Genomic DNA, 15,811 nt, shown 5'->3' on the forward strand with positions numbered 1-15,811 from the left:
CTTAGTAACTAGAAATTATTTACCGATTGCTGTCATTTCGAGAAAGAGAGTTTTAGGGGAAAAAATACCACACTAACCACTGGGGGGGAAAGCTACCCACGCGGTCTCTACAGACCTACTCTGCAAGGGGAAGTTTCTCAAATTGGTCTGTGTGGAACTGCAGGGCAAGATCTGCTTCTACCAAGCTGTTCTTCCAATCCCCAGCCTTACAGGTGCAGGGAAACATCCCAGGGGATTGGGTTGAGGGTGGTCAGAAGATGTTGCTGCAGTCCTCAACACTGAATGAAGAAGGAAGGCTGCAAGGGTTTTAGTAACAAGAAATACCATGGTACTATGAAATAGAGGAATTCATATTCCCCGCCCCCCACTTTCCAAACGAGGAAATATCGAGACACAGATCTTATATCATTTCCATTGAGGTTCAAATACCTGGTGTTAGAAAGACATAAGAATTTTTTTATTTTCTTTTTGAAGCCACTAAAGGAAAATAGAGAAAAGACTGGAAATCTGCTTAGCCATGAATTGAAAAGGCCCAATGATAGCTTGATTTCGATTTTCTTTAATGATGTGCTGTATAAATATAACATTCAAAATGTAGCATTACTAATATTTACTTTTATAAATGCTGTATACTTTAAAATAATGAAAAATTGATTCATGTAAATTGGTATTTCATACAAAAGCCTTCATGTTCAGAAAGTGTAGCCGAAGCAGGCTATGCTCCCTGCTCCCTGATTGAGGGAAGGGTCTATCAGGAAATAAGGAACGTGTACGTGGACTCTCCAAATGAATGCACAGTTCATAGGAAGAAAAACAACACATGAGATTCTGATCATTCCCAAATGGAAAAATAATTATTTAAAAATATTCTGAGTGCCTAGGATGTTTACAAGGGGTCCTTTAAGACGACAAATTTGCCCAACACATTTTGGTTCTACCATCAAGAAATCTGGAATTTACTGGCTAGGATCATTAATCCCAACTGGTTATTGTTGGCTGTGTTTTTTGGGGGTAGTTATCCAACAAAACTTACTGGATCTAATTTAATGATTTGGGCTACTGGATAGTTACTTTTCACTGGTCAAAACTATAGGCTCTTGTCTATATGCCTCAAAGCTTTGCCCACTTCATGGCAACGTAAATAATTCATATAAGCAAACTAAGAAAAGAGCTAATAGCATGTTGTCTTGTTGCCACGGTCCCTTCTTGGCAGGATATGCTGGGAAAACATTTCTGTGGCTGGCAAATTACAATGTTCTTCACAGGTTCAGTCTACTAGCTATATACAAAGAGAGCTGTGTCAATTACCAGTGTCCAACCTCCTGCCCCCAGGCGTTCAGCATCGTCTTCCAGAAGGCTGTGGAGAAGGCTGCCCCAGATGAGAGCCTCAAGGAGCGCGTGACCAATCTGATAGACAGCATCACCTTCTCTGTGTACCAGTACACCACCCGTGGGCTCTTCGAGTGTGACAAGCTGACCTATCTTGCCCAGCTTACCTTTCAGGTAAAAGTGGGTTGAAGAAGTTTCTAGAAAAGGGGTCATTTTCCAGTGCCCAACCAGCAGGTGTAAAGAAAGTTTCTTCTTTTCACAACGCTTCCCATAGAATGTGAAGACAGTTTGGCTCTAAGCAGAGGCACCGGAGAAGAAGGTCCAACATGGCGCATGCGTCCTGCCTCACTGTTGTCCCACTCATGGCAGCCATGGTTGATCAACTGTTGTACTTCTTGTTTTCCTCGGATTACCTAAGCTCGTCCCCAACATAGCCCTCCAGCAGCCTACCAGTTTGTGCCAAACTGGCATAAACAATGGAACTCAGTGGCCATTCAAATAACTAGATACTTTTTGAGATGCTGTAAGAAATTTACAGCATCCTCATTATTTATTTACCTTGAGAGATGCGGGTTTAATGTCCCAAACTTCCCATGGAATAAGAAATTACAAATGTCCTTCCATAGCCATGGCAGCCTTGGCCTTGAAGAGGCCCTTAAGAACTCTGATTCTCAAGGGTTTGGGTGCATCAGGAACTTCCAGTGTTAATGAGAAAAACCTTGTCTTCCACTTATTCTCAACTTCAAAAAGCCAAGAAAACTTATTTTCTTGCATTTATCCCTCTAATCATTTAGGATTGGGAATTTTTTTCCATAAGTTAATTGGGAGCACACACTAGATTATCTTGAAGGCCTCTTTCAATTCTAGACACCAGACAGTCTGTGATCACTTCTGGGCTGACTCTTTTTGCATGTTCCAAAGCCTGAATGCATGGGGGAGTGGTAGTGTGGCTTGTCCCCCTTACCCTCTGTATTCCCTCTCCAGCCCAGATGAGTGTGGCCATCATAAAAAGAACTTGGAGCACCTGGCCGGCTCAGTCAGCGGAGCATGCAACTCTTGATCTTGGGGTTGTGAGTTTGAGCCCACGTTGGGCACAGAGATTACTTTTTAAAAAATTTTAATTTGGGGGCACCTGGGTGGCTCAGTCAGTTAAGCATCCGATTCTTGATCTCAGCTCAGGTGTTGATCTCAGGGTTGTGAGTTTGAGCCCCACGTTGGTCTCCATGCTGGGCGTGGAGCCTACTTAAAAAAAAAAAACTTGAACCCCAGCATCTTCCCTCCTGACACTCATTGCCCCCAGGCCCCAAGGAGCTTCCAACCCTAGATTTCGCTATTCTCTCCTCATAAATATTTTAACCTCATTTTACCAGGCCTTTTTCCCCCCTTAGAGACTTTTCCTCAAACTTGCCAAATTATTGTAGTAAGCATTTCTTAGTAAGCATTCCCATCTGTTCTGAGCACAGAACACCATTTAAAGGGGGATGGACAATTCCCCACGCACCTCTCGGTGAGAATCATTAGCTCTAGAGCTCGCTCTACCTTCCCCTGCACACTCCTCACCAACTCCCCCTCCTAGCCTCTGCCCATTCCTCACCCTCTCCCCAGAGCACCTTCCCTCCCTGCCTAGATAGTTCCACCTCTTAGTTTCTCCAACACCCAATTCAAAACCATATATAGAAGGTTTAATCAAATTAATCTCCTCACCCCTGCTTGCTGGCCACTCCCCTATTCTGGAACCTTTCGCATTATTGATTCATTTATGCATTTCTGTTTTGCGTATATCCACATGTGACTTCGACATTCTCCTCAAATCATGTCATTTGTATGTGTCATCTTCTTAATTCTATTGCGGGGATGTACTCCATGGCATTTAGGACTGATACACAAAATGCTTGCTAACCAAGGTTTAGGGTTGGTTATTTGGGGCGAATACACACGCACCCAGGAGTGATTTGCACAGATACCCAATTTCTTCCACTCCACCCTCTTTCAACAACCAAAACTGGTGGCAAGCTCTAGGGGGTTCAAAGCAGCAATAATTACCCTGAGTGCCAACCCCAAGATCTCCAGAACCCTGTGACTCCCACCCCCTAAAGAAATGTGGTACCATTCTTCTACATTGCAGATTCTCCTCATGAACGGGGAAGTTGATGCGGCAGAGCTGGATTTCCTGCTTCGATCTCCAGGACAGACGGGCGTCACCAGTCCCGTGGGCTTCCTCTCCCATCAGGCCTGGGGTGGCATCAAGGTCAGTAGAAAAGGCCCCCAGGAATAAGTCAGGTTCTCATGTCTTGGAGTTTTTCCCCATGAAGTCAGCAGGGCTGCCTTTGGGGGTTCTCGCACAGAGCTGTGTTAAACATAGGTGCATGCCTTTACCTGGCCCCCCACAGCAGAGCTCACTGTTCCCGGGCCTGCTGGGAAGGCTCTGTAGAGAAGCAGGTACATGCAAGTTAAGCGCTCTGCCTCCAGGATGTGGGGAAGCGGTAAGATCGTGCAAGCTTCCCTGCCTTGCGCCTGCCTGCGCTTAGGGCTGGCATGTGGACCCCTCCGTGAGGCCCTGGGGCCGGCGCGGGCGTCCTGCAACAGGGCTTCCAGGAAGCAGACAGATGCCAAGCTCTGTTCAGGCACATCAATGTGAGTCCCAACTCAGCCTCAAAGCAGGGGATGCATTCCAGCCTGAGATTCTCAGTGGTTCGTAATAGCTCACATTTATTGAGCACCTTCGAAATGCATTTTCTTCTCACGTTCACCCAGGAGGTAGGTGGTATCTGTTCCCCTTTAATGCAAAGCCCATTTTCTTGCCATGTTGTGCGGCTTATTTTTTTAAGATTTTATTTATTTGCGCGACAGAGAATACAAGGCATACAAAGCCGCCTAAGAACATACATGTATGCGCATGCACACAGCAGGGGCGTGGGGCGCAGGGGCGGGGTTAGAGGCAGAGGGAAAAGCAGATACCCCACTGAGCAGGGAGCCCAATGCGGGGCTCCATCCCAGGACCCTGGGATCATGACCTGAGCCGAAGGCAGACGCTTAAGGACTGAGCCACCCAGGTGCCCCCATGTTGTGCAGTTTAGTTTAGTTGGGATTCTACGAACGTTATTCTATGAAAAGATCACAAACCATAAGCTCCTTTCCGTAGGGACCATGCATGCATGCACAGGGTGTGACATGATGCCGGGCAGTAACGTTAACGAAGTGACCACCCGCCACAGAGGCCTGGCCTGCTGTCCACGTGGACAGCTGTTAGGTCCACACCTGAATGAGTACCCACAGCAGGTGCTGGTGCTCTGGGAGCTCTGGCATCTACACAGAATGACCCCTGTTTGTGATCTTCCATGTTTGTTCCATCTTCTACACCGTTCATAGAACAAAGAAGAAGGAGTCTAAAGTGATAGGATTGGTTCTCTTTCTCTTTATATTTTTTTATTGATTTGTTTAAATTTTTGAGATAATATAAATTCACATGCAATTATAAGAAACAAGAGAAATATCCTTGGTACCCTGTATCCCTTAGTGATAACATCTTGCATTCCTGTCATGCAACATCACATCCAAGAAACTTCCATTGATACAATCCACTAATCTTACTGTGATTTCACTAGTTTTTATGCACCTGTGTGTCTGTATGTGTGTTTAGGTTTTCATATGTGAAGATTCATGTAACCACCACCCTGGTCAAGATACGGAAAATTCCATCACTATAGGGATCCCTCATGTTGCCCTTTTTAACCAGAACAACCTGCCCCCTCCCCTAATGCCTGACAACCACTAATCGATTCTTCATTTGTATAATTTTATCCTCCCAAGGATGTTACGTAAATGGAATCCTACAGTATGGAACCTTTGCGGACTGGCTTGTTCGTGGAGCATAATTCCCTTGAGAGCCATCCAAGTTGATTTACTTTATAACGGAAGCCCAGAACTTAATATTTATACGCATGCTCTCCTCTTCAAAGGGACCATCTTAGGAAATTCAAGGCTAATTCCACTCATGCCGCCATTGCCCAAAATATTTTTCTAACTTCTTTTTCAGAGTCTGCAGCTATTCTTTTCATCATCTGTAGCTAAATCAGGGCTGTATCTAAATCAAGATCCATTAAACTTTCTGTACAGGGTCACATAGTAAATATTTATGCTTTGAGGGCCAGACTCTGTCACAACTACTCAGCTCTGCCAAAGTCACACACAATACGGAAGCAAATGGAAATGGCTGAGTTCCAATAAAACTTTATTTACAAACACAGGTGGTGGGCCAGATTGGGTCTGCAAGCTGTAATTTGCTGATTCCTGGCCAAAATAATAAAGGTGTGATTTGACTTTCATCTATTAACTGCATTTGTCATCCTGGGCTCCATCTGGCAAATAAGAAGAGGAACACTACATTGGAAAAGAAATAAGGAAGAACCCCATGCACAACTTCTAAAATGCCTAAGAAAAATCATAATAAATGCAGAGATTTGTGAAGATATGTGTAGAAAACCATCAACTTTCCTAGGCTACATAAGATATGAATGAATTGACATACTCTAGAGTAGCACTGTCTGAAAGAAATATAATGCATGTCACATATGTAATTTAAAATTTTCGGGACACCTGGGTGGCTCAGTCAGTTAAGCGTTTACCTTCGGCTCAGATCATGATCCCAGGTCCTGGAATCGAGTCTTGCATCAGGCTCCTTGCTCAGCAGGGAGTCTGCTTCTCCCTCTGCCTGCCACTCCCCCTGCTTGTGCTCGCTCTCTCTCTCTCTGACAAATAAATAAAATCTTTAAAAAAAATAAAATTTTCTAGTAGCCACGTTGAAAAATATAAAAGGAAATAAATTAATTTTAATAATGTATTTTCTTTAACCTAGTGTAGCCAAATTACCATTTCATATGCAATTGTAATAAAAATTATTAATGAAATATTTTATATTTTTGTATTTGAATTCTGGTGTGTATTTTTTATACTAATAGCTCATTTCAGTTCAGATGTTAAATTTTCATTGGAAATATTTAAGGGGCACCTGGGCTGCCTCAGTCAGTGGAGCATGTGACTCTTGATCTCAGGATTGTGAGTTTGAGCCCCACATTGGGTGTAGAGATTACTTAAATAAAATTCTTTAAAAAAATACTTGATAAAGTATTTAGATTTCCTAAAATTTAGATTTAAAATCATTGATTCCTATACCTCAGTTGTTCCAAACATACTTAAAAGTTTTCCAACTATGAAAGCAAGTTCCAGTTTCTAAACCTAAATTTTAAAATAATTACAATTAAGTGGATTAAAAACACAGTTCCTCAGTCACATGAGCCAATTTCACCTGCTCATTGACAACCTTGTTGGACAGTGTAGACCTAGAGTTGAGAATAGTGCCTCCTAGTCTGATGCCCTTATGGAAGATAAATTCTGGAAATCAGTTCTGAATGAGCCCCTTTGCAGAACTGCTGCAATGATGGACTGGTTAACACAGGCTCTGGAGTCAGACATTCCTGGGTTCAAGTTCAAGTTTGAGTGTCTGTGGCCTCTGGCATATTATCTTATTCCTCTGAACTTTTCATTCCTCATCAGCAAAATGGCCGTCATCATACCCACCTCACAGGGTTCAGTCGAACAGACAGTGAATGGTCAGTAAACGTGAACTGATTGCAGTAGCTAGTTTCCTTGAGCTGCCATAACAAAGCACCCCAAGCTGGGTGCTCTCGCAGTTCTGGAGTCTAGAAGTCTGAAATTAAGGTGTCTGCAGAGTCATGCTCCCTCCAGAGCCTCTTGGGAGAGGTTCCTCCATTGCATCTTCCAGCTTCTGGTGGCTCCAGGTGCTCCTCGGTTTGTGGCAGACTCAGCCCATCCCCATGGTCTTCACGTGGCCATCTTCCCTCTGTGTCTCTTCGCATCTTCCCTCCTTATAAGAACACCAGTCATAATGGCTTAGGGCCCACCCTAGTGACCTCATTTTACCTTGATTGCACCTGCAAAGACCCTGTCTCCAAATATAAGGTCACATCCACAAGTCTGGGAAGTTACTTCTCCAACATGTCTTTTTGGGGAACACAGTTCACGCCTAAGATTTACGATTATTCATCACCCAGCTGTGGTGTGTACGTACGCTGTGATTGATGTGGGTCATGCCTGATGGCATTTGCCCACTGAAGGAAAAGTGTTGAGGAATTGTGAGTTTGGATCAAGTCCAGTTGCCTTTGTCTATATTATCCCACAAAACCCTCTGCAGCAAAAGTCAGAAAGAATAAAGGATTCAAAGCCACTCCCTACTATTTTCATTTTACGTTACTCCACTCCGAAGCTTCTGTGCCACCTGGTTCCATCTCTCTTTTCACAAGACTGATTGTTTGCTTTGCTTTGCTTTACTTTGCTTTTTTGTTTGGTTTTGTGGGCTAGGCTCCTCTGGCTTTTCAAAGGCTTTTAGAAATGCGTGAAGTTTTCTCTCTCTTTCTGTGAATCGTGTTACGGGGAGCAGCAGAGTCCAGACCCGTCCAACTCAAGCACAGGGCCAGATGTGAGCAGATGAAACAGAACGCAGTGTGTCGTGTACATCCCTGAAGCCTTTGATAAATGCTCCTTTTAAGTGTTCGGTTGGATTTCAGCCTAAAGAAACAAATATGATTGAATAAGACATGATAAAAAAATGTCTTTTAATTCTATCTGTGAGGAAGGTTGATTGCCTTGTTGCCCTCCAAAAGAACTAATAAGAGGGTAATGAGTGAAATCTGGGTGATAAAACACTGCTTTTATTGTTTACCCTCTGTAAGGATTTTTTTATCTTAAGTCTTGCCGAATGCTGAACTTGAAGGTAATGGGCATGTTCTGTTTCTTCATTATAAAAATCTCATCTGTGATGCACATCCCTGTCAGCCTCTCCCCAACCCCTCCGGATGCCAATTGAGCACAGTTGTGTTTTGCTACACAGTCCAATGCAATTAGGTTAATTAGTCATTTCCATTTAGCTTATTAGAAGGCTAGAAATCCCTTTCCCTCATTTGGGAGATTAAATGGGGCCATTGTGTTCAACCCAGAGCTTCAAGAAAGTCCGTCCCAGACCCAGTCGCAGCAGCTGGGGACACTGATCAGAGCGTCATTTGCTCCGTTTTGTGGTGTCGCCGGAGGGGGTAATGGGCGCTCAGAAGGGTTAATGGTGATGCAGGCTGGGAGGAAGATGGGAGCCAGTTCCTCAGCCCAGAGAGAAGTGATTACAGCAGCGACAGCTTTTCTCAGCCTGTCAAGAGCCCTCCTGCTGTCCACACAGATGTCAAAGTTTATTAATTGAGCACTTTCTAAGTGCCAAGCAGCCTGCAAGGCCAAGGCATACAAAGCCGCCTAAGAAAGTTCTTGCCCACAGGGAACTCACCATCTTGTGGGAAGTGGCAGACAAGTACACCAGCAACTGTGATTCAGTAACTGCAGGCACCCCAAGAAAGCACCAGGGAGGGCTTCAAAGCACTCGTATCTGCATTAGAATATGAGCTATGCAGACAAGGATGACTTGGCCTTATTTTCCAAATAAGAAAATCAAAGCCCACAAAGGTTTAAAAACAATCTCTGAGTCACAAGAGGCTCCTAAGAGGTGGCCCGAGACCAGAACCTTCGACTCCTGGCGCTCCCTTCTCCATCCTTCACACCGCTCCCCACCCCACTTCTCAGTACGAGTTATGCCCATCCCCTGCTAAGTGGCCAGGGTGAAGTTGGGGGACCACGGAGCCCATGTGAAAGGGCACATAAAGACAGGACATGGGTTCATCCGCATGGGAAACGAGCCGAGGCAAGCCCAGGTTAAGGGTCTCTGTCCTTCTCCAGCTTTACCTGCCCCCGGTCACTGGTAAGACTCCTCTCCTGCAGTCACCTTGCTTTCTGACATGTCCCACACTCTTCCCTTTCCAGACTTTGACTCTTGTTGACCCCACCCTACAAAATGCCCTTCCCTTCTCTTTATCTCTGTCTCTGCCCAGCTGAATTCTGTATACCTACTAAGGCTTCCCTCGTCTCCTCTTTCTCCTTAACTTAGGACTGCAAGCTCCTTGAAAGGCATGTGTCCTTTCTTGTTTTCCTTTGTATTCCCAAGTACCTGGCATGTAGTAGACATTCAATAAATGTTGAATTGAATGTATGAATGAATGAATTCAAATAGCAAGAATGTATTGGGATCCTTAAAATTCATGGCGTTGTGGTAGGTGGTTTGGACATAGTCTAGCTTTTAATCTCATTGAGAGACCAAACATACAAGCAGAGTTGAGTAATCATGGAAAGATTGCAGATAAATGTCCCAAGTGACTAAAGTTTATGTGGGCACTCTGGAGAAATGGAATGAGAAGAAACCCCACCCAAAATTTTATTCTGATATCAAGACTGATGATGCCACACACATACCAAGAGAGTATTAAAGAGTTTATTACTCACATAATGAGTCTTTCTGGGAGAGCAGAGGAGCTCGCAAGCAGTCTGAAAATGGCTTGGGGGAGCCGAGGAAGGAGACCCCCTTGGAGTTTTTTGGTAGTTTAGGGTTGGGGCCAGGGTGAGTATTCCTGTACATGGGCAGGAGCTTACATGCCACAGCTTCCCTCCAACACCAGAGGAGGGAGTGCCAACGCTCACTTATCAGCTTGCCTGGATGTGGAGCAGAAAAGGAAGATGGAGGGATAAGACTTTAAAGCCATCGCAATCAAACATCTAAAAATTGAGTCAGACCCTTTACTAAAGATATCAACTCCACAGGTAGTTCCAAGTAGCACACACAAGGAGGATGGGAAGGTTCTGTGTTCTAGGTTAGAGAGGATGAACCTGAGAGAGGTTGCTGATTATGAACGGGACTTTAACAACTTGTAGGACCTTAACACCTACTAATCAGGACCAGCACGAGAAAAGGAAGGAGTGGAATTGGGGGGAGGAAAGAACAAGGACCTCTCACATGGTGGAAGTAGAGTAAACGGGGAGTTGAGTTGGTAATGAGTCTAGCACAGCTCCAAGGTTGGCCACAGATACTCTTGGACAGAGTAGAAGGGAAGCAGGATGCCCGGTTCACTGGATGGATCGGAAGGAAGCACTAAATGAAGACATTTGATTACCAAGTTACGCATTTGTGCTTCATTCTTATGGAAACAGGCAACTCATGGAAAATTTAGTGTTGGCATTAACACAAAGTCAATGATGCTAGGGACGCCTTGAGAGAGAACTTGACAGGAGTTGCCAGCGGAGTGAGTCCTGAAAGGAAGGAGTCAGAGACTTAAAAGGTCTGGGCTCCATGACCAGAAAATTCATGGCATCCTTTCTTGTCCCTCCATCCAGGCAATACCCTGCAGGCAAGTGCTGCTCAATCTCGGCTGCTACTAGTAATCCAAACACTTTATTTGCTAAATCTTGCATGTTATTGGTGCAGTTTGCTGATGGTGACTTGAATCAATACCCTTCTGCTTCCTTGAGTTTAGCTGGGGGGAAAGATCCAAGATTCCAGACAAGAGTATGAATGAGACGGAATTATATCTACACTATTATCTTGTTCCTTGACCCCTCCCCCAACACAATGAAAATTACAGCTTTCTGGAGAAACTGCATTTCAGAGCAAGATTCTCTAAAATTTCTCAGGCACTTTCATCAATGGAAGGATTCTATAATCTGGATCGGGATATTGAGGGATCTGCCAAGAGCTGGAAAAAGTTTGTGGAATCGGAATGTCCTGAGAAGGAGAAGTTTCCACAGGAGTGGAAGAACAAGACAGCCCTGCAGCGCCTCTGCATGATGAGAGCCATGCGGCCGGACCGGATGACCTACGCCATGCGGTATGGGACACGGGAGAGTGGGGAACCCCAGGGCAGGCATGGGGGAGTCTCAGCATGGCCCAACTAGCAGAGCTGAGCACAAAGGTCACGTGTTCCTAGTAACAGGAGCTTTTGTACCAACATCCCAAATCCCACAAGGCCTATGGCTCTGTGTTTGCCACGTATTTTCTTAATATCTAAGTGGACAATTTAGAAAGAGTGCTCTTTGATATCAGCATTGAGAAGGATGCTGGGTACACCTGATGTGGTGAGAGATAATGGTACCCAGAGAATAGGCAGAAGGATCATCCACAGCAGGAAGAAAATCTTTGCCCCTCCCCACCCTCCCCTCCTCCTCCTCCTTCTCCTTCTTCTTTTCCTCCTCCTCCTTCTTCTTCTTCTTTTGATAATAGCCATCCTAATGGGTGTGAAGTGGTATCTCATTGTGGTTTAGATTTGTATTTCCCCAATGACTAATGACAATGAATATCTTTTCATATAAAAAAAAAAAAAAGGAAGAGCATCTCTCTGACCACAAAGAAGGGAGAGAGAAAGAGCTGAGGCTGTAGCTGAGGTAGTAGAAGAATGAAGAAAACTGAGGAGGATCTTGTGTGATGGCTTCTATTTTCTCTGAGAAGTCGGGAGCAAGGTCATCAGTTGAGTCTGTGTGCCAGAGGAGGTGGCAGGGTTGGAATTTGAGGAGGATGCGGAGTTTGAAATAGAGTCTGTGACAAGTGGGAGAGAAGGCCAACCAGCAAAACCCAAAGAATTCCAAGCAGCATTGAGGGTTCCCCTAGTTAAGATCCTATGTTGGTAATGGCACCAGTCTTCACCATCGGATGGTTTTCCACAGCAACATCCAACAACCCAGGTGTAGATGCAGAGTTAAGTTGGTCCAGAGTGTGGCTCAGTTCAAGCTGGCGTGTCGGGGTATGAGTTAGGCAAGGGGTGGGGGGTGAGGATATTGGCGAGATAATGACTGGACATCATAAGTCATGCAGTCTATAGAGACTGAAAGATTAGCAGCTGCCTGGGGCTGGATGGTGGGAACAGTAATTCTTAGAGTAGGCAGGAGCAATCTTATTGGCATGATGAAAGTGTTCTAAAACTGGATTATGGTGAAAGCTGTACAATTCAGTAAATTGATCAAAAATTATTGAATAGTATACTTAAAATAGATAGGTTTTATGGTATGTCAGTTGTACCTCAAGAAGTTGTTTTTTGTTTGTTTTTTAAGGTTATAGGCCATGGAGTCTACACTGTATAGGAAAGAAGTGAAGAGAGTAAGGAGATGATTTTATTTTACTTATTTATTTTAACTTTTTTTTTGAGAGAGAGAGAGAGCATGCAGGAAAGGGGGTAAGGGGGAGAGGCAGAGGGAGAGAGAGAATCTTAAGCTGAGTGTGGAGCCTGATACTGAGATCATGACCTGAGCCGAAATCAAGAGTCAGATGCTTAACTGACTGAGCCACCCAGGTGCCTGAGTAAGGGGCTGATTTTTAAAAACGAAAACAGGGAGACCACAATACTGAAAATCCTGCATTTGTCATGACACCAATACAGGCAAACAAGAGGTGGAATTAGGGTTAGTTGTTGAATTGCTGATAGAAGGCTTTAGTCAGAGGGTGCGATGTTTCAATTTAAGGTTTCAGGTATAGAAAAAGTCCTCAAGTAATGACAAGGATGAAGGTGTGGCCATGAATTCAGGTGGCTGAATGGGGGAAGATATGAAGATTAAGAATCTGGAGGATTATCCACATGGATATTGATGTCACTCGGGCTGGTGGAGATGGTCCATGAGTCAAGTGTTCAGGGAAGGAGGAGAGTGATGGTGGAATAGTAGGTGACATCGACGTGCAGGGGTCGTGGTGATGCAGCCAGGGGAACGTGGTGTCCACAGCCCCCAGGCATGGAGAAGTCATGGTTTGGAAACAGCAGTCATCAGTGAGGAGGAAAGTGATCCCAACTCTCAGTCCTGAGGTAGGTCAGAGGCAGGAAATGAGCCCAACAGAAGAGACTACAGAGAGAATAGTGTCCTTGGGGAAGAGTTAAGGCCAAGAGTTGGGCCAGATGACCAATAAGTGGTTGCAGCTATAAGGTTTAGAAATGAACATTGGTAAGTGGAATAAGATGAAACAGAGATAGGAGCATGAGAGCATAGGAAGGCGGAAGGCCTTAAATCTTGAGCAGGGAAGGAGGACTGCAGGGATAAGCAGTATGAAGGATGTAGCTGTCTGCAAGCTTCCAGAAGGCATTGATCCTGGCCATCTTCCAGCAGATGGTGGTGATGGGACAGGACACCCAGGCTTCCCAGAGGACTTGGCAGTGACATGGTCGGATGGGGATTCAGAACGAGCCCTGATCCAGGACAGCAGGCCAGCAATAGCGGCACAGGTTCTAAGCATCGACTTAACAGCTAGGGAACCGGAAGTTGGCCCCAACTCTGTAACTAACTACCAAGCCCATGACCTTGAGTACATTCTGCCATGTCTGTAGGCCTCCCTGTCTCAAGTGTCACAGTTTTGTGATGGATACACGTGTGTGTACTTCTTTCCCGGCAGAGATTTTGTCGAGGAGAAGTTGGGAAGCCAATACGTGGTGGGAAGAGCTCCAGACTTTGCGACCTCATTTGAGGAATCAGGACCAGCCACACCCATGTTTTTCATCCTGTCTCCAGGGGTGGACCCCCTGAAGGACGTGGAGAATCAAGGTGAGAAAACCTCCTCTTGGAGCCGAGGCTGCCCCAGCCCTGGGAACTTTCACTCCTTGCGCCCGTCCATCCGTCTCTCTTTTCCTGGCTCAAAGCTCAGTATGGAGTACTCGGTCTTTTCTGACATAGAGAAGTCAGGGTCGTTGCTGAGCCAACACCAGGGGACCGTCACCAGAGAAAGGACCGTCCAGGGCAGTGTGTGGAAGAGTCCACGCTAGCAGGTTCATGAAGAGACCTGGTCCTGCCACCCACCCCCCCCCCACTTCCCCCTTACTTTGCCTGAAGCAATCTTTCTGAAACACAAGTATGACCCTTCAAGGCTCCTACTGCCCTGAGAATAAAGTCCAAACTCCTTCACGTGGCATCCAGGGAACTTCATCCTCCCGTCCCTCCCTATTTCTCCAGCCTTCTTTCCATTATCAGTTTCCTATTGCTGCTGTAAAGAATTACCACAAATCTGGAGGCTTAAAATAACTCTAATGTATTATTGTACAGTTCTGGAGATCAGAAATCATAAAGGGGTCTTACCGCCTCCTCTTTTCCTTATAAAAAGTCCTATGATTATATGGGGCCACTTAGGTAATCCAGGATAAGCTCCCCATCTTGAGGTCCTATATTTACTCACATTGCAGAACCTTTGCCCTGTAAAGTCATATGTTCACAGGTCCCGAGGATTAGGACAAGGACATCTTTGGGGGTCTGTCATTCTGCCTACATTCCCTTAATCCCCTCTTTTGCATTCTACATGGCAGCCATTCTCCCAAGGCTGCTATGTCCCCTCCTGAATCCCCTTCACCAGGCTAGCTTCTATTCATCCTTCAGATCCCGATTTCAAGTCACCACCTCCAGAAAGCCCTGCTGACTTCCAAGATTCTAGGTTCCCCTTCCATGCACTCCTAGAGTGCCCTCCTTTATGTCCATCACCTTATAATTGTCTAGTGACTACTGTGTCTTCCCAAGAGAGTAAGAGCTCCTTGGGATCGGGTGTCCTTGTCACCAGGATATCCCCAGTTCCTAGCACTGTGATGGGTATTCAAGAAATATATACATTAAATGAAGGAATGAACAAATGAATGACTAATCAAAACTATAACGCTGGCAAAACGACATTCATTTCGCAAAGCTAAATAAAGACCTGACAGGTTAAAGCCAAGCCCAGGTAATATAGCTCCAAGAGCAGTCTCTTCATTATGTAATGAAAGGACTCCACAGTCTATGCCTATGCTTGGGAGTCATTGAGATGAAGCTGATTCGGCCTAAAGAATGGATAAGATTAGGGCGCCTGGGTGGCTCAGTCTGTTAAGCATGTGACTCTTGGTTTCGGCTCAGGTCCTGATCTCAGGGTCATGAGATCAAGTCCCATGTCGGGCTCCATGCTCTTTTAAAAAAAAAAAAAGAAGAAGAATGGGTATCTATGGGAGGGAAAGAATTATCGTACGCAATAATTTTATGTATATTTTTATAGTCTCCTAAAATTTCAAGTGACGCACATTTTTAAAATATGGATAATAAAGAATTCAAAATGAAAAGCAATAGTTCTCGGCTCCAGCCAGCCCTCCCCATTCTACCGCTTTCCAGACACTTGCTTTTTGTTTTTGGAGTTTTGGGGGGTTTGGGCTTTTGTTTTGTTTTTGCCAATTTCTAAATTTAGTCCTCCAGGTAGTTGCTTCTCTATTTCCTACTAATCTTATATCCCTAGTTATTTTTTTTTTTTTTAAGATTTATTTATTTGAGAGAGAGAGAGAGCACAAGCAGCAGGGGAGGGGATAGAGGGAGAGAATCTCAAGCAGACTGCATGCCCAGCACGGAGCCTGACTTGGGGCTCGATCTCACGACCCTCAGATCATGACCTGAGCTGAAACCAAGAGTAGGATGCTTAACCAACTGCAACCCTTATATCACTAGTTTTAAATTTATCAATTCTAGATATCTATTTATATTCCCTGATATAAAAAATAAGAATTCTGCTCCTACTGCCGCCCACTAACACTGTCCATTTCTACCACATTTTTTAACAGCTTTAATG

At 44.8% G+C, this 15,811-nt stretch overlaps 1 protein-coding gene across 1 annotated transcript in view; it reads left to right on the plus strand.

Annotated features, from left to right (window-relative positions):
- The window catches only part of DNAH9 (dynein axonemal heavy chain 9), a 338,385-nt gene that overhangs the window by 267,714 nt on the left and 54,860 nt on the right, over positions 1-15,811 (plus strand). The window contains exons 58-61 of the mRNA XM_032431745.1: positions 1,333-1,503; positions 3,455-3,577; positions 10,903-11,096; positions 13,637-13,785. Coding sequence (XP_032287636.1) covers positions 1,333-1,503; positions 3,455-3,577; positions 10,903-11,096; positions 13,637-13,785 — 637 coding nt within the window. The remainder of the gene's footprint in view (positions 1-1,332; positions 1,504-3,454; positions 3,578-10,902; positions 11,097-13,636; positions 13,786-15,811) is intronic.

This window comes from Phoca vitulina, unplaced genomic scaffold (assembly GCF_004348235.1).
Source record: "Phoca vitulina isolate PV1807 unplaced genomic scaffold, GSC_HSeal_1.0 scaffold47, whole genome shotgun sequence".
NCBI classification, from domain to species: Eukaryota; Metazoa; Chordata; class Mammalia; order Carnivora; family Phocidae; genus Phoca; species Phoca vitulina.